The 24,638-nt window shown below is 37.1% G+C and overlaps 1 protein-coding gene across 1 annotated transcript in view; it reads right to left on the reverse strand.

Annotated features, from left to right (window-relative positions):
- Positions 1-4,526: 4,526 nt before the first annotated feature.
- LOC109100432 (semaphorin-4G-like) overlaps positions 4,527-24,638 on the reverse strand; it is a 36,904-nt gene continuing 16,792 nt past the window's right edge. Inside the window, exons 3-15 of the mRNA XM_042736558.1 lie at positions 21,072-21,223; positions 20,076-20,138; positions 19,907-20,005; positions 19,703-19,796; positions 19,509-19,622; positions 18,268-18,422; positions 15,250-15,425; positions 12,709-12,856; positions 11,719-11,941; positions 11,501-11,616; positions 11,156-11,310; positions 10,505-10,566; positions 4,527-9,860 (exon numbers count right to left, since the gene is read on the reverse strand). Of these exons, the coding sequence (XP_042592492.1) occupies positions 8,947-9,860; positions 10,505-10,566; positions 11,156-11,310; positions 11,501-11,616; positions 11,719-11,941; positions 12,709-12,856; positions 15,250-15,425; positions 18,268-18,422; positions 19,509-19,622; positions 19,703-19,796; positions 19,907-20,005; positions 20,076-20,138; positions 21,072-21,223 (2,471 nt within the window). The 3' untranslated portion in view covers positions 4,527-8,946. The remainder of the gene's footprint in view (positions 9,861-10,504; positions 10,567-11,155; positions 11,311-11,500; positions 11,617-11,718; positions 11,942-12,708; positions 12,857-15,249; positions 15,426-18,267; positions 18,423-19,508; positions 19,623-19,702; positions 19,797-19,906; positions 20,006-20,075; positions 20,139-21,071; positions 21,224-24,638) is intronic.

The raw sequence follows: 24,638 nt of genomic DNA on the forward strand, positions 1-24,638 counted from the left end.
AATTCCAAACTTGCTCTGACAGAGTTGAAATAATTTAGCACTTTTGGGTTCAAGCTCATAGCGGCACTTATGTCATGCTTACAAATGGCAGTGATTCCTTAAAAATATCCAGTGACATTATTCATTCAATAAAGCATTCCTTACCAATAATTCTTCTAAGTATAACGGTTAAGATATCTATAATCTATTCGTTGTTATCAGTAAAATCAAATAGGCCTACACGATTAAGAATCATACATCCATTATTAACTATCCAGAATGCCTTGTCTAAAATCGTCTCATGCAGTGCTTGTATCTTACATGGTTGATCACTAGATGGCGCAATATTTTCATCAAAAAGATCAGAGTGTTAGAAGAGACTTTAGCAGAAAGAGTCTGCTGGAATTTATTGTGGTGCTATTGTATTACCAAATAACCTTGAGAGATTTGATGCTTTGAGATGTAAAGGCACCTTTCTGAAAACATATCCTCATACTTCCCCCTTATAGCTGCTATAATAAGGCATCAACCTAAAGGCAACTGTAATATGATCCTGCATGTCTATCATCTTCAGAGGAGTAATAGATTCTTATCAAGCACCATGAAGTGTCAAAACAACCTTTTTTGAAAATAGATGAGAAAGTGCATGCCACTAAATGATGGTGGAAAAAATCTTGTGATGAACAGCCTGTTTTTCTGGTTCAGGGTGTTGCCTGCAAACAAACAACAGATTTGAGACAGACAAACAGGCAGAATGAAAAGAGAAAGCAAGACGTAGTAAAGGTCAATATATTATCATTTGTTTTTGCCACGTGTTAACAAAAGGAAAACCTTTACAGACCAGGCATGCATATAAACTATGTCAAGATATGAACTGGTGAGTTAAATCTTATAGAAAACCCTATAGAATAGACAATTACTCTATCAGCACAGAGTGTATAAAAAATCTTCTGCAATTTTCCACAGCACCTGGACATTTACGATATAAATATAAAAACATTGTTTTGTTGCTTGGTAACCTGTATGTTGCACAGCAGGGTTCCCTTCAGGCTTTGTTTTGCCAGTAACAGAGAGGTTACCTGGAAGTGTCCCGCACAGCACAGCACCGCCTAGCAGCAAATGAGTCCGTGATACCTGAGGTGCAACTGAACCCGGTGTTGCCAAATCAACGGTTTTTCCATGGAATTGGGCAACTTTAGAGGGTTCATATGACAAGTGCCCTTTGGAGGGCGATATATCCCATTTGGAACTCACCCTCAGTGTATGAGTCACAGGTCACAAATAGAAGGATGCAACTTTTTAATGTAAATTTCACAGCACCAGCCCTGAGGAGCTGAATCATCTGATTTGCTGAGACAAACCACTCACAAATCACAACTTTTAGATATCTAAATAAAGATGCATTGCAAAACATGGATCTGTTGTTATATATCAGTCATTTATATAAAAAAATATATAATTTAACTAAAGGGATTTCTGCCACGGATCATTGCACTTTAACCCATAACACAAGCACATGATGTTTACTGAGCCTTACTCGACAATGACACGATTATGTACTGCTGGAGATTACCACAGAGAGTCATAAACTAGGAAGTGACATAAAAATATTAAAGCAAATAAAGATAAGTGCAAAAGAGCATGAATAACAAGTGACATGGTTTCGACTTCTTTTGCTTGTGCCATCATATATGCTTTTAGATGAATATGGTGTGACTGAGCACAAGGGATATGACAGAATCTCCAGAAGCAGTGAATAATCAGTTTGTCTGAGATTAGTCTAACAGAAGCTAATGTTTATATAGCCTATTTATTAAATATATAATTCTTATCTAGTTTAATGACAATATTTGTTGTATTTAGGCCTATGTTTTGTCAGTGATAGGGATTAAACGATTAGCCTACCGGTTTGACGATAAATCATGATAAAATTCCCCACGGTTAGTATTAGCTACTGTTTCATATTTTAATCATCATTAAAATTAGATTACTGCGATTTGAACAGGATAAATAAATCCTGTCCAAGGAGCCTACTTAAGTAACAGTCTGACCTGCGCACAGCGCGCAGAGTAGTTACGTTTTGTGTGAAAACATGGGGGAAAGCTGGGAGTGCTAAAAGAGTGCTATGGGAATTGTACATATGAATATATGAATGAATTAATTATATGTATATACCTCTGAAGGTTCTTACTTCAGAAAAGATTTGATGGCATTTTGTTTTCATCTTCACTCCATGTAATAGTTTACCTAAAGTAGTGCTCTTAATCTCAATGCTAATTCTGCTGCTCCATAAGCACCACCTAGTGTCAGAGAGTGGATTTACAGAGAGTAACATTTACATCCAGTTTTTTGTTTGGCCAGAAAAGGACTGAATTTGAATTCCCTAAGGTATTTAGAATTATTTATGGAGCAGATCAAATACATATAATCATGTATTAATCAATTATCATTTTGACTTAAACCTTTTCTTTATTTAAGGCTGAAATGTGAGATTTATCATTTTATAAAACCTTTTCAAAGTTTTGAACATTTTGTACGTGTTAGATAAAGTGTTGTCAGTCATGTTGTCATTAAAAATCTCAACATCATTGGAAATGTTAGGTAGTGTTTATGCAAACAAAAAGTTATTTTATTTGCTGTTTGTTGATTTTAAATATAAAACTTGATTTTTGTGTACTTTTAGAACATTTCCAGCACTTTTTAACAATACCTTGACAATAGCCTACTGATAACTTACCATTTTGGTCACTATAATCGTGATAAGAAATTTTCATCCCATTAAATCTCTAGTAAGTATGTTGTCTGATTACAATAAAGGCAATACTGGAGCACTGTCGCTATAAATTAAAAACAAAAAAGAAAGAAAGAAAAGGGGCAGTTTCTGTTTGCAAATGTATTTACCACTATATGAGAGCACTGACAAAATGTGCGCTCACATTTACTGTCATTTAGCTAGGAAAGATGCATATTTCGCTAAGGGTACAGGATGGTCACCTGACAAAATTTTGGTCACATCTGTTGTTGTTTGGCAAATTTTCACAGGGAATGAAATCCAGTCATTCAGCTAGATTGCCCCATGGGATTTTTCAGAGGGTTTAATGCTCATGCAGAATCACCACATTGACAGAGAACTTTTTGCTTCTGTGTGAGTTGTGCTTCATATATATAGACCTTAGTCAGAGTAGCACTATTTAGCCTAATTTTTGACAGGAATGAAAACGAGGCTGTGAGGGACTGCACTGTTGTTTAACAACATATCATTGTTCAGCTGCTGAATCCTTTCTGAAAAAAAAAAATAATAATTAGTTGTGAAAATTACACAATCTAGGACCCTTATACAGTGCGTGCCATTGTAAAGACTGTAAGTCCATCCCTCACAGCATCACAGGTGTTTACAGGTATAAAAACGAGGCTTTCAGAGTGCGTTCAATCGATTGAACCGTTAACAACATACCAGTTAACTATTTCTTTTTATACCTCTAATAAAATCCATTTTAATAGTTGTGAGTTTACGTGATCTCAAACTTTATACAGTGTGTGCCATTGTAAAGACTAACCCTCGCAGTCTCATTGTCATCTGTTGAATTCAATATGGTGTCTAACCTATTAAGGTCTATAGAAGTCCACACCTTAACTTTTGAGGTTATTGAAACATCTGAAAACCCAGCTAAACAGCTATTTATATGTAACAGTGATACATACGTTTATGTAACACATAGGCTACTTTTAAGACACCTCAACCTTGTCTTGATTTCTTTTTTAGATGATTCATAATTGTAATGAGTGTAATGCTTTCATTGGAACCTTTTTGTAAAGTACAAAACAGAATAATGCAGTTTTAATGAGTCACTTTCTATAGAAACTCCAGCAACACAAAACCACACTCCTCCTCATGTACAAACACCGCTTATCTCCCGCTCTCTTATCCTGCATCATTCCACCAGGCGATAAGCAACATAATGGCCAGCATAACTGCACCTTCTGTTGTCATGTGACATAATGGTTTACTATGATGCCGTAAATGTTTGAATCTCTTTAGAGATTTGTTTCTCTCCTTGGCTCTGGTTCCAAGACTGACCAGTAAAACATTCTGAAACTTTATGTGATGGTCACAGATTAATGCATGTTTATGCAGGATGGGTATCGTTAGACCAAATTAGATTATAGCACATTACCCATTGTTAATAAAACAATAAATAGCCTACTCCTTTTTAATGGATGAACTGGTGATTTGTGACTACCCTCATGAATGAAACACCTCCCACACCCTCTCATAGTTAAAATCTGGACTGATCCATGACAGAATGCTTTGTTTCAATTCATTCTCTGCAGCAGATCTGAAGTCAATATGAAAGAGAAAAGCTTCTGTCAGTTGGTGAATTCCGGTTGACCACAGAACAACCTGTTCCAGCTGTATCAAGTGCTAATCACCTGTTTTGTTGTAGCACCTACACGTCAACACAGGCGAGGTGTGCAAACCTCATTTTGAATAATATGCTTGACGCGTGCATTTATTTCATGTAATACCAAAAAGCAAAGAGACACTATCAGAAGCATCAATACTGTTTATTAAAAGAATTTACTTGGTAAAATGTAAACAGACTTACAAGTTTGTGATGTTGAACATAATGAATTCACACTTCTCAGCCTCCTCCCCTGCAAGCACGTCCCTGTAGTATTACTGTGTTAATTAAACACAAAGCATAACACTTTACCCTTGGACAAAAGAAAAGACATACACATTAAATGTACCTTGGGCTAGGACTGTTTGAACGTACACAGGGCAAGATAGTCGAGAATGTTTCTTGCATGGAGAGAGCGGTAGAGAATTAAACATGAAGCGAATTGCTAATAATTCTATGGTCTTTTTCACCATGGTGACAGGCAGAGGTCTAACCAGCTTCATTAAATGCAGTTCCAGAGGCAGCCCACACAATCCTACCCACGACTGAAGAGGCATACAACTGTGCACTGAAGTGACTCTGAGACATGGTCGGCTCTGCAGGAGGTTTAACAATATTTTCTGAACACAACATGAGAAATGGGAAGCATACCATCTTAGTTGGAATGTGGTGTAACATTTTAGCACATATACAACTGGAAACAATTTTTTACAATTTTGGAAAATGAAAATGGAATTAACACATGCTTTATTAGAGTTACATGGGTTTGATTTCATTTCTATTATTAGTATCAGCATCACGTTTATATTATGTTTTTATATCTATTATATATTTTTTGGTTTTCAAAACTTGTATGTTCTCAAAAATGCATATCCATGCACCATTAACTAACCACAATTTAGAAAATCCCAGTTTGAAGCATTACGAAAATAAATCTACACAAAACTGTACAAAGCTATAAAATAAATATATTCCATTGACACATTTTTCAGTTATATTGTATACTGGAATAAAGTATGCATGACAGAACAGACTAATTAAACATAATATATGTCTCTTCTGGTCATCTTTACAGGGCATAAACCTCTTAAATTTTTTTTTAAGTATTAAGTTCATATTGAAAATGGCGAATGGCTTAATAGTACAAACTACAAAACAATGTAACACACTCAATCAATAACAATTCTCCAATTAACCTCATTGACAACTCCTTTATGCTTTATGGATTACACCACAAAGAGATATTGTTTTGTAAGGACTGAAATGTCTTATAATGTCATATTTTCTTGTTGTCTTGTTTAACATTTCACTTTTTGGGACTGTCGTCTCTGTCAAAAAAAATTAAAATGAATAAACCCAAAATGTTTGAGCCTAAAGATTCTGTGTTTTGTTAAGTTTACCCAGAAATGGGAATCCTTTCATTATTCGCTCTCCCTCATGTCATTCCAAACCTGTATGCTGCAATTATTTGCTAAAACTGACATCATTATGTAGCTCTTGCCATTACACAACATTAAAAAATATCATAAAAGTGGTCGATATGACTCTTTATGTGGTACATTATGTCTTCTGAAGCCAGGCAATATGCGAAAAACAAGCCAAAAGTAACGCATCGTATTAAATTACTACACTCAGGAGAACTAATGACATTTTAGCGACATTAATATGCCATTTTTGAATCTGGAATCAGATACGGCGCTTCTGAGGGCTGTGTGCAGTTGCTCTAAATGAGACTAAAAGGCTTAATGACCATTTCCCAATCTATTTCAATACATTCTCCAGACTCTCTTTTGATCTTTCTCTGTCAGTCTTGTTCTCTCTAGTGCACTTTAAATTCACTTTGAATGCGGGCAGCAGACGAGATATTTCTCATCCACAAACCTGTCCTGGCATGTTAGAAGAATCCGCAGGAGCGCCTCTCTCATAGGAACATAAGACTCAAGGGATGTAAACATTGCAGGAACAGACCATATGAGCTGCATGAGGACAAGCATCTAATCACAGATTGTGACCCTCTGGGAGAGTGGAGGTCAGATGTGTATGCAGATCTGTTCTGCTCTCATTAGACCCTATGATGGAGGTGTATGCATGCAGACATGAAAGCCATTTGTCAGAAATAAAAAAGGTGTTGTTGGGGGATTCAGAGAGATGATGGAGAAAAAACAATCTGTCAGGCTCATAAAATGACAAAGCACTATAGAGGTACAATAAAATTTATCCATATGACTTGTGTGCTATATTCATCATAAAAGGTCTGCTCATTTATATTGTTGTTTTTGCGTCAAAGGCAATGAATTTTGAATCTGGCTTCAAAATATTTGGAATATGAGTTGTGTGTCTACACAGCAAAAATAATTTTCTTACTTAGTTTCATCTTGTTTTCCAGTAATAATATCAGAAAATTATTAAACAAAGATAAATTTACCTGAGAACCAAACCGGCATACTTTTATTAAAAAAAAAAATAAAAATAAAAAAAAAAAAATTGTAGAAACCGACATCTTAAAATCCTATGTTTGAAACAAGAAAAAATATCTGTCAATGGTGTAAGAAAAATTCTTTATTTTCTTGGTTTAAACATAAATTCACTTAATTTTATGCCATTTTGCTTCTCTAGCAAATCTTCCTTAATTTTTATTTATTTATTTATTTATTTATTTATTTATTTATTTATTTATTTATTTATTTATTTATTTTATTTATTTATTTATTAGTGTAAGTTTGTTCGATCCTTTTTGGTCACAACAAAGTTACAAAGTTTCATTGTATAGAAAGAGCCACAGAAAGATACTTCAAAATGTCGTCTTTTGTGTAAAAATAACAAGATACAGGTTTGTAATGACATGAGCATTAATTTATATAATGACATTAATTTAATTCTTAGAGCACTTCAGAATAAAATAAGTCCAACTCTACAAAACAAAACAAAAACAATACATCTGAACACAAAGCATAAGGAGAGAGAACTGCACTATCAGCAGTGCTCATCTTAGCTCTGTTCTGAACATGTGGCCTTAATGTTCTCCACTCGGCTCCACTGCAATCTGCATATTCTGATCTAAACAGACAGAACCATGTGCTTCGCTCCCCTTAAGTAGTGGGAGATACGCTAAAATGCTCTTGCATGCAAGTGTGGGCAGTCCGAGCAGTTGGAGCAGTTCCAGGATGAACATTTACACAACAGTTTAATGGACTTACTGGAAGAGTAGGGGATAATTAATCCCCCCAATATCTCCATGTTACAATACTCATTGTTCATCATGTCCTGACTAGAACTGAATTTAGTTTATTTACTGGCAGCAGAAGCCTCATTTCACAACATTGCGCTAATTTGCTAATCCCTGTTAAGACTGCGAGACCTGACTGTAAGAGGTGCTGTAATAATTGGTCATGTCAAAAGGATAATCTAAGAAGGTCAGCATCAGCTTTACCTCTGCTCTGTGGTTGCCATGGATACCTAGCAGCCAATGACTCCGGAATTCTGATGAAGGATTCCGACAAGGAATCATGTCAGTTCTTGTGCATGTGGACTTATCATACTACAAGAGGCACACAGATCTGAGACATAACAGATCTTAAGTCAAACGAATCCAGACACATTTAGGGGTCCATTGCTCAAGGTTAAACAGATACTGTGCACATAGTCTTCCCTCTCGCATTCAGAGTCAGTTCATATTTTTTCTTTCACATCTTTCGCAACGGTCCTGTACTTGTAATCCATTCCATCTTCTCCAGATCTGTCACAATAAGCAGCACCTCATGGAAAACAAATGCTACCGGTCCAAAAAGTGCATCTCAGTGGTTAATACTGTCATCTTCCTAGGTTCCCACCGCTGTGAAACTATCAATAATTGCCATATTTACACTATTAGTACCATCAAGTGCATTTCTAATGGTTTTTAAAGTCTGTTATCCCTGCTCTTTTTAATTATGCTTATTATTACAAGCTGTTACTGATAAGGTCAGTGTTGGCATAAATTAGAAAATAGTCAAATAAAGGACATATCAAAGACATTCAGTGCTCGACGGCACTAGAGTTTTGCACGCTTTGCCCCATCCTGCTGTGATTTCCTCCATTTGAGTTCATCTTGTTGCTTTTTTGCAATGCTGCCGCGTAAATGTTTCTTCCAACTAGTTTGTCACTGAATCATTTACTTGATTCCCCTAGATGGGCTCTTTTGCTTTGAAGGTTCCCTTGCTGTGTGTCCCCAACTATACAGTATATCCCCAACTCCAACTTCAGTTTAACGCAAGCATGCTGAAATAAGCCAAAATCTGTGAGATACAATTTGCTGAGGTAGAATTTCTATTGTATGTGTCCATTCTTTGCTATTTGTGACCAGTGGGCTTTCCTCAGTCTGTTGAAAGTCACAAGCTCTACATTTGAAATGTAAATGGAGAGGGAGTTTGTTCCTTTTAGAGGAATACCAATGCTTTGTTTATCTTCCATTAAAAGCAGCTGTGGCTACTCATTAGCATCCTGTTACAGTTAGTCTGGATGAAGAAGGGGTATTAGACGACGACACTGCCTTTGAACACTTGAGCAGTTCAAACGCATCTCGATTTCACACCGAACTCTCATCAGGTTTACTACACAGCTGCGTGTGCTTCCTCTTCTCCAGGATCCTGTTGAGCTCCTCTGTGAAGGAGTAACAAAGCGGAGACGTGGTGTCTCCATCTGTCTGTCTCAGCAACACATAGCTGTTGCCATTCATCTTGCGTAAGACGCTGGGTAAAGTGGCAGAGAGTCCATTGACGTACTCTGATTCTGGAGGCGGTGGGAGAGGTGGAGCAGGAGGAAGCTCTTTGTTGGGTGACGTTGTTGCTTCTCCAGGGACGATCTGCAGCAGGCCGTCGTGAGCATCCGGTTTCCCGTTGCAGTGGCTGGAGATGGTCTTCAGCTCCAAGTGGGCACCTCGCTTTCTTTCGGTGCGAGCTGTGGCCCGTAAAGAGTATTTACCCCTCCGTCCTTGCAAACAGAATCCCACGTAAAGCAGGACGACTGTTAGAACAAAACACAGGCCTCCTAGGATAGTAATTAGGGAAAGGTATATGGCCTTCATGTTCCTCACGGACAGGAACTCGAAGCGAGGAGACATTGGGTTCGGATGGAAGTCCTCCGGGGAGTCACTTGGGGAAGTTTGAATGGTCCAGTAGATCGCTGTAGTCAAGTGTGGCCGTATTGGCTCCACGGGAGGAGGTGCTGGAAGCTCCTGGCGGACTGTCAAGCTGTAGATCACCACAGGAACATGGACACCATTCTCCAGGGCAAAGCAGCAGTAGTCGCCGCTTTGGTGAGGCCGTGCCTCGATGACCAGAAGGCCGTCAGTGCCAATGCGGTAACCAGAGTCCGTTCTGTATCCCCGTAGTTCCGTTCCATTTAACTTCCACTCAGGGGTTGCCAGATTGGAGCTGAGCTCACACTGAAGAAGCACATCATCACCCGCCATCACAGAGCGAGATCGGTGTAACACTTGGTCTATAACAGAGCGATGACATGCACACATCAGTTATAATGACACTGGAATAATTTAGGGTTAATTAGCTAGATCATATTACCACAGTGATTCATTGGACACTCCGAAAACTGGAGTGGTCCCACAACCTTAGATATTAGCTCATATTTTCTTTTATCTGACTTTTACCATTTGCTATGACTCACTGAATAATTAAGACACAGCGACTACACAAATTTGAAAAACATCTTCACAGTGTTGTTGTTTACTGAAATTACGTCTATTATGAATTATTATTGCAATAAAAAATAAAGCTGAAATAAACTGAAAAAGTCTTAGATGAAAAACCTAAAGTTACTAAAACACTTGGCAACTTGGCCTTGGCAACTAACTGAAATAAAAATTTGATGCTGAAGTGCTAAAATTATTAATATGTAAATAAAACTACATTAAAGCTAAATAGAAATACAAAAAAATGACAAGAGCATCTAACAAACTGACATACCTTAAAACATACCTTAAAACTAAAATGAAACTGAAAATATAAAAAGCAAAGCTAATTCAAAATATGAATAAACACTATAAAAATATATAAATAACACTGAATACTTAAACAATACTGAATCATCACCGTAACACTGACTATTATAAGAATTATTTTTCATACCATCTGCTGTGGATTCATCACAGCCCTGGTTTCCATTCAGAATGTCCTGTGTCAGATTGGCTCTGTAGACAAAAGTATTAGTTATTATCATGCACCGATATTACAATTCTGACCAATACCAATAAATACTGATTATGTCCATATTATAGCCTCTAACTAATAAATGTCCGATTGTCTAAATAAAAAATAATAATTAAACATTAAAAACTAAAAACTGGTTTTACCAGTGAATTTAGGCATCACAACATTATAATGTACGGTATGAAAAATAAATATTAATTTTACAATTTGCTAAAGATTTCATTTAAGTGAGAATATTAAGGTAATTGTAATGTAAAATAGGGGAAATGATCATGCTCAATTAAAAAATCAATATCCACTGGTGTAGACCAAAGAAAAAAAAAAGTTTGACAACCAAAATGATACCAATATATTATATGTTTCAATGATCAGAGTTCACCAGCTCTGAACCAGACACTTATAAAAGATGCACTGGAGTGGGCGGTTCCATGACATACATAAACAAAATCATGCTATAAGCTCTACTGACAGAGAACATACACTGTGCTATGTCAGTTACAATGGCTCTAAATCAGTTAATTAAAAAGTTAAGAATGGACAGCAGAAGTATTCATGACTATACACTCATACTTTCTGTTGTGTGATGTAATCTCCACACACTCCAGTCCATCCCAGGCACAGAAGGGATCACGCGCCATCACACAGTCAAAGCACGAAGAGTATCTGCTGCATGTGGACAAGGGCAATTGCACCACAGAGGTGGGCGAAGTGGGATAAACACTCATATGAAATATTCTGGTAGGTTTTTAGTTTGTAGTTGTGTTCTGTTCATAAAATCAAGTCATACTCACATCAGTTCAAACAGAATGTAATGGCTTTGGAGACTTTAAAATGAGAACAACCTTTTGTAATGATGGATTTAGAGACATTTTTATTTAATTCAGCTTCCAGGATGTGCACAGGTTCATTTCTAACCTGTTTCTCAGAGATGATTATACTTTCCACTGGCTGGGGTTTCTCAAACAGCTGCAGCTCCTCAATGATGTGCAGCTGACCATCAACCTTCACAGCCCTTTGCAACCAACCTTCATCTGGAAGAACATCAAAACAATTCAGAACCCAGCTGCACTCAATGAAAGCGCCAAGTGCTTGATAGATAAGAGCTAAAGAAAGGTCACTGTAACATACATTACCTGTCCCAATGAATAGTACGTGGTATATCTGATCATCTAGACCAGTCACTCTGTGTACAGCAATTTTGGTGTAGTCCACATTCCTCCTAAACAGCAGGGGGCGCTGTTTTTGAGGAAGTATCTGCCTGTACATGAGCGGATGGCGACGGACAAAGTGAAGCACATCGTCTGGCAGGTTGGTGGATGAGTTGATGCCTTTTGCTCTAAGTTGATCTGTGATGCACTGAAGAGAAAGTACGGTAACGTTACTTTCTCACAATAGCTACATACATTCTGCCATATTTTCACATCATTGAAAGGATGGCAGACACAAACAATACAGGGTCTGAAATTCTCTCTTCTTCTGGCACAGAACGACTGCACTCTAATTTCCAAGTACCTGCCGAGAATGTAGGACATTGAGCTACTCTCGGCATCTTGACTGAAAATTTACATAATTTAACTGTCATTTCAATTATCCGACAGACACTGTTCAAGTGTTCGAGAAGAAAAGATTTCAGGAAATGCTTTATTTTCAAAAACTCAAAATAGGCCAGGAAAAACATTTCTGAAAACTTCCAAACAGCAATCAAAGCTGCTCACTCGCATACAGACTCGCTCATTAGCAATATCACAGATTCAAAATTCATAATGCAGCCAATCAGCAAAGATTTTTTGCCTGCTACTAATCTCCATGGCAAAACGCTTTGATTAAATAAGCCCGTTTTCTCCACGTGCACTCTATAAAATTGCTCATCAGCATCTGATTTCTGGATGAAACCAGATCGACACTCTTCCTGTACTACGCTGTGCTCTCTGAAGCAGAGACTTGTGCGTAAAGCACACAGTGATTAGAAAACTTTAGTAGCTCAACTTATGAAGTGCTGACTTGTGCTTCCCCGTCAGAGTCAGCAAGAAGGCAGTATTTCAGAGATGAGGATAATCAGGCCAGTGTAAAATGAAACAGGGGATCAGTATTACTGTAATCCAGTATGCTACTGTTGGCCATACCGAGCCGGGTCTTGGTTCTGGCACTTTCCCTGTGTACTGGGTCCATTTGGAGCTGGACTCCTCTCTGCTCTCCATATAAGGCCCATCAAAGGCCCACTGGATATCCGAAACCGAGTACTGGCAGATCGCAGATGCCTTTACGTTTTTCCTGAAAAAGAAGCACATGTTAGTACTCTTTCAACGCAGTACAAAGGAGAGAAATCCAACACTACATGATGTCAGGTAAAACCCTGAGCCAATGCTGGGATGATGAACACCAACACTCAAGCAAAGAAAATTTGTGAATAGAAGGTGCATTCATGAAAGTGGTGAATCAGCCTAGGTGTGAGCGCTTTGTGGTCGATCCAGTTTCCAGTTTGTACACTTGGGTTTATTATCCGAAGAGCCTCTCAGCCTGTGCTGCGCTCATTGTTTCTCAAGGTCTTGGCATGCTGGCATAAAACCCTCATAAGCCCACTGCGTAACCATGGAAACACGAAAAATAGATTACAAATTTATCAAAAAGTGTGTGAGAGAGGTGAGGGATGACAGTGAGTGGGTGAAGGGGGCGAGACAAGAACATAGACGAAGCTCCTCAAGTGATGAATACAACACTACTGAAAAAAGAGGAAGAGGCACTTGTTAGAAGTGACTACAAGGAAAAAACAGCAATACTACTTCCAGTAGTAGCTTAATGGAATATTTAAACTAGAAATAACAATTCTGTCACTATATACTCACACAGTGTCATTTGAAACTTATATGATTATTCTTTTTCCATGGAACACAAAAAGAGAAATTTAGCAGAGTGTTCAAGCTGCTCTTTTCCATACAATGACAGTAACAGAAAATGTAAAAAAAATGTTACTCCATTTTACTCCAGATTCGTTTACAAGGCACAATTCAACATGGGATTTTACAGAAATATTGAAACTAAAAGACGATGCTGTGCCGACTATATTGGGTCAGACAGTAATGTCGCAACACACAAGTGTGAGTAACTTTTTTTGTTACATGGTGACTGTTGCTTTGTATGTTATTACAGATCGTTTGATATATACTGAGTATTTATGCGTTTTTATCCTAAATCACAGCAGCATCCATCTATGAAGGATATAGGTTGTCAAACATATACAACTATTAGCCAATCATAGCAGTGGGCGTTTACTCCCGAGTCCACAATCCGCCACAGATATTCAAACAGAGCGTTCTGATGAGGGGGTCAAAACAGGACAGAAAATAGCCTTTTTTCTTTCTAAACTATAATGTTTTTTTATGTAAAAATCTTGATAACATTATAAGGGGACCTCAGAGAACAGTACAAAATAATAGAAAAGGCAGTTCATGACCCCTTTAAATAACTCCTTTTACTGTTTCACAAAAACAATGTATGATACAAATTTCTATTTTGTGAGAACACTTCCTTTAAGAGAAAAGGTCTTTTATTGGAGATTCTATGTCTGAATCAGAATTGCCTAATACTCAGGAAAACAAGCACCCACGTCAAAGTAAACTTTACACCCAAACTGATGACATGGTGACACCACAGTCATTCAACCTTACCCTGCTAGAGGTCAGTGTGATCAGGTCATCACAGCTCAGCTGACGCACTCATTCTCATTTCATTTGTCTCTCCTTGTCTCGCTCTCTCTCTCCTTCTGCTTCTTAATTATTTTCTAACGTAGCAGACATTATAGTCCTGCCTGTCCTGTCATTCATCACTGTTACTCATATGTTTGCAGTTAGCACCTCAGGCAGCCGCAGCCCACAGATTGATTGCCTGGCAGCTCATCCAACCGCCCCTCTGGTTTCAGCAGGGCGACAAGACTGTCATGTCAGTCAAAGCGGCAGACGTTAAGCGTGTGTGACCAATGTGTTAGAACCAGTTTAGCTCTGAAGAAATGTGTGAAAGGAAACAATTGAACAAAAAGAAATTGCTTGACTGCCATGCTGACAAAAACAGAAATGTGGCCCTCAAGCTTCAAAGTACAACATCTTACAGTTTTATCAATGACTAGTCAAAGCTTGGCTCATGGGCCTCTTTATAACGTGTCCAGAACAACTTCTCTGATCTTCTGAGAGGACGTGACCTGCTTATGAATAAAACATGCTCTATGCTCCAGGCAGAAAGAGGACGTGTCAGCGATTTTCATTCTGATGATCCTGGTGGACTGTAAATGCTGTCGCCTCATTTGATGTAAACAGCCAGAGCGAGCCAGGGCTGACAGATGAACTTACTAATAGACAAAATCCCTTTCAACAAACCCGCCAATCACAGCGAAATGACGCAATGCTCCCTGGCAGAATCCTTTAATCACTATTGACTGAGGCGCCATGTGCATGCCACCCTGAATGCACGGCAGCACAACACTTTAACCTTCCACAAACAACTGCCAGGATCATTTAAGAAAGATGGTCTCCTTCTGAGAAGGAGAACCAGAAGAAGTGACTTTCATCATGACAGATAACTAATGTAACTGACACCCACAATGAAATCGAAATAATATTGCAAATGGATAAATTGACAATTATGCAAAAAGGATTGTACAAAAGACATCTTACCATTCCAGACCAAATATGCCATAGAAAACAGAGTCCTGAGGGCCGGAGCCCTCCAGAAAAAACACACTCCGCAACACGTTGAAGTGAAACTCATAGTCAGGTAGAGAACACACTAGACGGGCCTTCAGGAAGGAGGTCCACTTCTTCTGTAGTGTGAGGAGACCTCCTCTGTCTCTCTACAAGATGAAACAACAGAGAACAGATGAAAGAAAATCATAACGGAAAGGTTTGCTAACATTTACACTACCATTCAAAACTCTGGTATCAGTAAGATTTATTTTTTAAAATAAATTATTATTTTTATTCAGCAAGGATACATAAAATTGCTCAAAGTGACAGTAAAGACATTTATAATGTTACAAAAGATGTTTTTTAAACTTTCCATTCATCATTGAATCCTAAAAGAAACCATATTAAGGTTTCCACATACATGTTGAGCAGCACAACTGTTTTCAACACTGATAATAATAAGAAATGTTTCTTAAGCAGCAAATCATCATATTAGAATGATTTCTGAAGGATCATGTGACACTGAAGATTGGCGTAATGATGCTGAAAATTCAGCTTTGCAGTTACAGGGATAAACTACACTTTAAGATATATTAAAATAGAAAAATGTATTTTATATTGTAATAATATTTCACAATATTGCTGTTTTACTGCATTTGTGGTCAAATAAATGCAGTCTTGGTCCACATAAGAGCCTTTTTTCAAAAACATTTTATTGTCCCCAGATTTTGAATGCTACTGTATTGATTTAAAGCCACTTACAAATGGAAGTAAACAGCTGAAGTAAACATAAAAAAACAATTAAAATATTTATCATTATGTCATATATATGTATATAACATCTATTTATCACTATTTGAAAAAAAATCAAGAGTTTTATCAAAAAGTAGTAGAAGAAAGTTTATAATTTCTTTAATATGTATCACTGGCTCTTGGCATGGCTGATGGCAGCTAACATTATCGCCAGTGTGACTGTGGGAAAGGGAAATGCGCTGAATTGGATGGGGAGTTTTGTATGTAAAGGCATTCCCCATCATGTCAGGGGGATCAAGTAAATTTTCCATGCTGCCTCCCAAGAGGAGAATAAATCTTCATGGAGGAATAACTTTGACGGGACCCAAAAGCATCTTGCAACAATTCTTGATTTCCCTTCTTAGTTTCCGGTAATAACACTGTCACTATAATATAATGGCCACTTTAATTTCTACTGTGGAAAAGGGAAACTGGCTTTTGAATGTTGATTTATGATGCTATCATCTCAGCCTGGTGATATTCAGAAGCAGATGTATGATGATATGAAACCAGAGCTTAATGCATTGGCACTGATATGATAATCCATCTCAATCCATCTTTTTGAATATTTAAAAACTGCAAAAGATTTCTATACTACACCAGTATGAAGAAACAGAAAGCTTTTATTAAGTCTTTATACAGACTGTTACTGACAACAGCTGAGTTACTGTGCTTAATTATGGCTTTCCCTCAGCTCAGTGTCAGCTAGTGTGCATTAACAACATTGAATCCCTCTAGCATGTGGATAATGAACAATAATCTACTCATTAAGGTGATCCTGCTGTGTGAACTGGCACAGAGAAGCTGATTTTACCCTCAGTCCAAACAGCCTGCTTCACACACTTTATCAGCCCCGGGCTCAATACACTGGCTTATAATGCAATTCTGTCTATGTTATCTAACCCACTATCATTCAAAAGCTCATTATTTACCTTCATTCAGCAAGGATGCATTCAGTTGGTCAAAACTGACAGTAAATGCATTTATAATGTTACAAAAGACAAAAGACTCAAATAAATACTGCTCTTCTGATCTTTCTATTCATCAAAAATTCCACAAAAAAATATCAAACAGAACAACTGTTTCCAACCTTGATAATTACACTGCAATATTATTTCACAAAATTACTGTTTTTGGATCAAATAGCCTTGATGACCATAAGAGACTTCTTTCAACATTCCAAAAATAAATAAATAATTAAATTAAATTATATTAATTATTGTTTTTGGATCAAATAGCCTTGATGACCATAAGAGACTTCTTTCAACAAAATAAATGCTGATTTATTTAGTATAAATATTATGTACTAGTCTGTAATTTAGTAGAAGGATTTAACCTATTTTAAAGAAAAGCTGAATTCACATACATACACAAATACACTCACAATTCTCATCAAATAAATAAATAAATAAATTATATATTTATCGTATCTTTGAAGACAATTGTACTATTAATCGCAACTACTAAGACAGTTATCAACAACATAATGTCCTTTGCAGTAAATCCAACATCCTGACCTCTAAGACCATAAAGACATGCTCTGTGTCTTCGACAAACTATTAACTTACATGCACTGATCAGCACACTGAATGTGCACAAAAACATCAGATGGTAAATAAACACTGTAGAGTAGCAGCCTAGAAAAGATGTGAAATTGCAGACATTTTCAATTGGCACTTTGATCTGAGTGTTTAGAGCTAGACTGATGGGTTGAGAAGCGAGACAGGGAGGCGAGTCTCGTGGGAAGGGAGCCGTTGAGAGTGAGATGCCTGGCAACAACGATGTGGTAAAACCCTACTAGGAAACCTGTAGAATACCACACTTCAAATAAAGGAGCATTTTGAGGGCAGAGCCCTTACAATGCTGAGAATGAAACAGTTTAGAGCCTAAAAACTCATTGGTGAGGAACTGTTTAGTATGTGTGCAATTTTCCAGGGCAGGGCAATGGATGTCTCTTAACAACTCAAATGTGAGGATGATGTCTTGCCATCTCCCTATTTTTGTGCATCATTATATTGTGGAGAGAATCAAGCATTTGTTGTTTTTTTGCTTTCATCGAAGAGATTAAATTCTTAACCATTTTGTTCCACTTTACTATACAAAGCATGTTTAACACAGTCAGGATTTCTACCCCCTAATTTTAGCACTTCAATTAACCAGCTTTAAGATGCAGACAAGAATGAACATGAACATGTGCAGTGAAGACATCTTCTGTACCTTACACACACGGGCGACCCGTGCCACCCTGCTGTGACTGAAGTATGGACTGAGCTCTTGACTCTTCTCAGTGAAGAAGAAGTAAATCTTATCTTCATCTCCCACTGAGCTACTCACATTCTTCCTCACCAGCGCTGAGCCCACAAAATCAGCCTCTGTACGGGACAAGACAGAAGACTGCTGTTAGTACAAGAGTGCATTTATTTCATCAAAAATACAGTAAAAACATTAATATTGTGAAATATTATTACAATTTAAAATAACTGTTTTACAGTGTAATTTATTCCTGTGATGCAAAGCTGAAATGTCAGCATTATTTCTCCAGTCTTCAGTGTCACATGATCCTTCAGAAATCAAGAAACATTTATTTTTATTATCAATGATGAAAACAGTTAGTAAAAGAACAAAAAGTTCCAAAGAACGGATTACTTTTTCATCAATTTAATGAATCCTTCATATATAAAGTTTTAATTTATTTAAAAAAAGTTACTTATCCCCAATTTTTTAAAAGGTAGTGTGCATAAAAAAAATTATGATATTATATTTAAATTTAGAATTTAATTTTTTATTTGTAAAGATGGTGGAGAACCATTTCCTACCATTTGATTAGCAGTGTGGGAAAGTTACCTTTAAGAGTAATGCATTAAACTTTGTGTTACTCCATAAAAGTGTAACCATTTGTGTTACTTAGTTACTTTTTATGGAAAGTAATGCATTACTTTTTGTCACCTGAGCTGGGCTAGCTTATTTATTTTTAATAACAAAAAACCCAAAATTTATATTTTTTGCAACTGTAAAGGCCATTTCACATCAAAAGTTAATAAACCTCAGGCTGAAGGAAGTGCTTCTAGACTTATTGCCAACAGGAGAGCTGTCAGTGAATAAATGGGAAAACAATGTAACTTGCATTAGTTTTTTGAAAACGTATCTCAGATATTTTGTGGTAAATTAAAAAGTAATGCGCTACTTTACTAGTTACTTTAAAAAAATGTAATCAGATTACGTAACTCACATTACTTGTAATGCATTACCCCCAACACTGTTGATTAATGTCTTAAAATAACTCAATCCTACAACTTTACACCAAGTTGAGATGGTGGTCTCAGACTTGTGGACGCCCCTGTAGTGTTAAATGGCTGAAGATTATTAACCTACTATGATTAGAAAGATCCAAACATATGGTAATATTGATGGTGTGGGATGAAATATTTTAATAATAAAATGTGCTGCAGCAGACCGACCCTGTAACCACTGAGTTGGAGCCTCTTCTGTTCTCAATGTGGGATTCGGAGAGTTGCGTCGGATGTCAGGAAAGCTCCGGAACTCATATTGAGATGCTGTGTACATCTGCTGATCTAAGGGAAACAGATGATATGACTGTTAATATCAAATGATTGTGAAACGTATATTGCTAATTGATTTATTGATGCCATACCAATCAACAGGCCAGTGTAGCCTTTGGTGGGGTCATACGGACATTTCTCTCGACCCTCCTCGAAGGCTGACGAGATCTTAAACTCCCTCCCATCCTGGAAAACACAACAAAATTATTTAGACAGTTCTGTATGTGAAGTTCCTCAACCTAAAATAAAATATCTCCTTGTTAGGAGACATAAAAAGTAGCCATCCAGTTACTTACAATGTATGCGCACAGAGGGCTGAACGCATGGGTGCCACAAGTGTACAAGTGTGTGCTGTTGAACCTCTGCAGGAATCGTATGTGGTTGTAGCACTCTGTCTGTAAGGGGGAAGACGTCTACGTCAGTAGGTGAACTAGAGATAATAACACAGTAGAGATTGTAACTAACCTTGTTATCTTTCCCTTTGTTCAAGCATTGTTGCTTCTGATCATCTGATGCCTCCCAGTCAATCTGTCCAAGTACAAGATTAACAAGAATTCTTGAACTGTCAAGACTTGTAAAAATGCTTTCCTGGCACAGCAACTTCCTGCTACGGTTTGCATTGCTAAATTGTACCAACTGGTGTTTGTAAACAACTCTCACATTAACTCACTATGCACCGTAGTTGAAACAAAATAGTGAAACAAAATCTGAATTCTCAGGAGGAAAGAATCTACAAATTATATATATTAAAAAGTGTCTTTAGTGATCTTTAAAAAGATACAAATATTAAAACAAAATACACTATAAGTTTTAAGCTTATATTAAAGGACACTGCAACACATAATTTGACTTTTGCTTTCCTTTCCAGTGCTAAATCACCAATATATATTACAAAATAAACACATAAATCCAAATTCAGTATGCAAATAAAAAAAGAAAGAAAAACAAGATAATTAATTATTTTAATAATTATAAATTAGTAATAATCAAATAATTACATTATCTTAAAAAAATATTCTGTTCAAAATCACAATTGGATGAATATAAAGTTCAAAAGAACAGCATTTATTTGAAACTGAATTATTTGAAATTTAATTATTTTGAAACATTATAAATCTCTTTACTATGACTTTTAATCAAAAGTATAAGTATTAATTTCTTTAAAAATGTACTAAAAATACTGCTAAAATACTGTTTTATTCCGTTTCCTGTGTGAATGGCCTCTTACTTTGTATGTCACAGATATTTTCAAATTCCTGCATTTTTCAAAAAGTATCACGTTTGCATAAACCAAAAATAGATGACACCTAACAGTGAAATTATTCACATAATATTTGAATGGAGTCTGCATCTTAAGCGTTTTTTGCTGAATTAGTTGCAGAAAATTGTGGATCGGAAGAAGAATAAAAATAGGATATTTCAGAAATATCAATATGGATTGTGAATATAGTTCTGCCAGGCAAGCTCTGTAAGAGAGCTGCTGGAGATGTCACTAGCCTGCAGGGCATATAAAGCCCCTCTCGCTCCCACGTACAACAGGCCTGCCTCCTCCTCCAGCAGCAATAAACTGTAGTTCAGTGTCGACCCTCTGAAGCGCCTGAGACCCAACAGCCCTGAAACACACAGGACAGACCAGTTAAAGAAATTTTTTATCCATAAAAGGATCCGTAAACACTTCACTAAGTTCTGTGGGTGCTTGGTGTTGTGAAGATGCATGACCCTAATGAATCACGTGTGTTTCTTATTATGTACAATTTTCGAACAGACCATTTCACTTCCAGAGTAACAAAAGTTTTGATCACAAAACTAAAACCAAACCAAAACAAAAACAAAACAAAACATTTGGTGATATTATGTGGCGGTGTTTTAGTGTTATTTGTTTTGTTTGTTGGATTATCATTTGATCAACACAAACTCATGGCAACTATTTTTTCAGTTTGGCAAATTTGTGGCTAATTTGTGTGAATTCTTATAATGTACAATTTTTTTTATTAAATTATTCTTCTATATACAGTACATCAAAGATGCATTATATTGTGTCAGTTTCCAAAAACATTCATCAGCACAACTGTTTTAAACATTGGTAATAATAAGAAATGTTTCTTGGGCAGCAAATCAGTATATTAGAATGATTTCTGAAGGATCATGTAACACTGAAGACTGGAGTAATGATGCTGAAAATCCAGCTTTTCCACCACATGAATAATTCGATTTAAATATATATATAAACAATTCTTTCCGACCCCAAAATTTATAACGCTAGCGATGAGTTTGACATAGGTTGTCTGCTTGCAAACAGTAACTAAAGTGTAAAATATATAATAAAAGTAATATAGAAGTTTAACTGGCACTTTATATGTTCACGGTACGTATTCAATTATGTATGTTCATATAATTACTCTAAGTAGAAGAAGACAGTCATCACTCATTCCATAATGAGCGTAGGAGGCAGAACGCCCTTTTAACACAAAGGTGAGCTGATACACAAACAAACATTCCTGGTTTCTTGTTTGCACAATAGTGTGTTGTGGATCGCACTACTGTGATGATGTGCTCATGACACGTGCTGTACGGTATGCGTACTGCAAAAATAACACCACATGCTAAAAAAAATCACCACACGCAGCCCACAGGCCACACGTCTCCACTTGTGTAGGCAGCAGTGTGTGGCAGCACTGCATGCAGGGACAGGACAGGTTATGCAGCGCAGCCAGATTTGGCTGAAGACCCAGAGCACTACAATGACAGCAGAACTGACAAACACAGCTACGGAGAGACAGAGGGGAGTGAGCTGCAGGGACAGTGTATACCAGAGACAGGCGGAAACAGAAAAAGAAGATAATTAAGGTGCCCTGTGACTCCCTGCTGACACAGCACTGCTGTGTTTCGCAAACATGCAGAAACGTCTGCATTTCCTTAATGCTTCCAGCTCTCTCTCACACACATGCTCAACAGACTTGATTAACCTCTCTCTAATACTCAGCCAGTCCCATTCATTTGCTCTTTTTTTGTGTTCAAGTGCGTGTTAGAAATGATGAGCTACTCTGAGATCTTTCATCTCTTAAAGGGATACTCCACCCCAAAACGAAAATTTTGTCATTAATCACTTATCAACCCCCATGTCGTTCCAAACCCGTAAAAGCTTCGTTCGTCTTCGGAACACAATTTAAGATATTTTGGATGAAAACCGGGAGGCTTGTGACTGTCCCATAGACTGCCAAATAAATAACAGTGTCAAGGTCCAGGAAAGTATGAAAAGCATCATCAGAATAGTCCATCTGCCATCAGTGGTTAAACAGTCACGTTATGAAGCGACGACAATACATTTTGTACACGAATAAAACTAAAATAACGACTTTATTCAACAATTTGTCTCCTCTGTGTCTTTCCAAATCAGCGTAGTGCCATTTTGGAGAACATGAGCTGAATGCAGGCAGCTTACACTTTTCTGTGTTAGCCGCGACACAAGGATGCGCTGTTTTCTTTCAAATCAAAGTGTATATATATGTAGAAAATATGTATCATGTTCTCCAAAATGGCACTACGCTGATGTGGAGTAACACAGAGGAGACAAATTGTTGAATAAAGTCATTGTTTTTGTTTTATTCACGTACAAAAAGTATTCTTGTCGCTTCATAACGTTAAGGTTAAATCACTGATGGCAGGTGGACTATTCTGACGATGTTTTTCATACATTCCTGGACCTTGACAGTGTATTTTACTTGGCTGTCTATGGGTCAGTCACAAGCCTCCCGGTTTTCATCCAAAATATCTTAAATTGTGTTCTGAAGACGAACAAAGCTTTTACTGGTTTGGAACGACATGGGGGTAAGTGGTTAATAGAGTTGAGTCGGATACTCGGCTGAAACGAGTATCCGGTATGGATAAAGCACTTTTGCAGAGTACAAGTAAGCACTTTTGCCGAGGTCAATATCTGTGCTCGGATTAAATAAAAATTCTCATTGGGTTGCTGACCGTGTCTGCGTTCTGTGATAGGCTAGTCCACAGTGCCCCTCCCCTACACACATACAGATTTATTGTGTTGCTGTGTCACGCTCTGCTCACTCACACCACAGAACACTGAGAAGAGAACAGCGCTCTCTCTCTCTCTGTCTCTGTCTCAGTCACTCAGGTTCGCGGGTCTTTTCCGTTAACGTTTAGGTGTTATTCAGCTTCAGGTTTGTTTTTTACTTTGGTTTGTAGTACTTACTTATTAACCAGTAGAGTTTTGGTAAACGTGGGGTTTGTTTAGACGTGGCGCTTGGTAGAATGCGACTCGCGTTGCGACTTCACGCACTGAGTGACACTTATTTCTTGCTGTATTTCATAAAAAATAAATAAAGGTAGTTGTGGTATATAAAACTATATTACAAATTAATTAGCTACACACACGCACACACACACACACACACACATACCTGGTGTGGAAATAAAAAAAATAAAAAAAGAACCAAAAAAATAAAAATCACACTGATTATAAAAAATTAAAAGTTAAAAAAAGAAAGTTATGTTGAGATGAAAACTCTTGTTCATTACATTTAACTTCATAATTGCAACCGCATGTGTTGTATTCATTGTTGCAAAACTTGTTCTGTATATAGTTTCGTTTGTTATCGTGATCAAAACTATTGATCTGAAGCTCAATGCTGATGCTGTCATGTAAATAGTTTTCTAATCAGCAATAAATATAACAATTTCTGATCAACCCCTATCAATTTCATGCTTAAAATAACATACCGGTTAAAGCCCCGCCCGTTTTAAGTCAACCAGACCCACTTCCGGGTTAAATCCCGCCCACTTTCGGGTTAGGCCCCGCCCAGTCCGAGTACAGACACAGATACAGATAATGCTGTACTCGCTCATCCCAAGTGAATAATGACAACATTTTCATTTTGGGGTGGAGTATCCCTTTAACAACAAACAAATGATATAATTAACGATCAAATCTTCTTCATAAAATTTGTCCAAAACTTCAACAAATAAATTTTTTTATTATCGATTATTTTTTCTTTATTAAATTTGTCCAAA

This window comes from Cyprinus carpio, chromosome B13, assembly GCF_018340385.1.
Source record: "Cyprinus carpio isolate SPL01 chromosome B13, ASM1834038v1, whole genome shotgun sequence".
Lineage (NCBI taxonomy): Eukaryota > Metazoa > Chordata > Actinopteri > Cypriniformes > Cyprinidae > Cyprinus > Cyprinus carpio.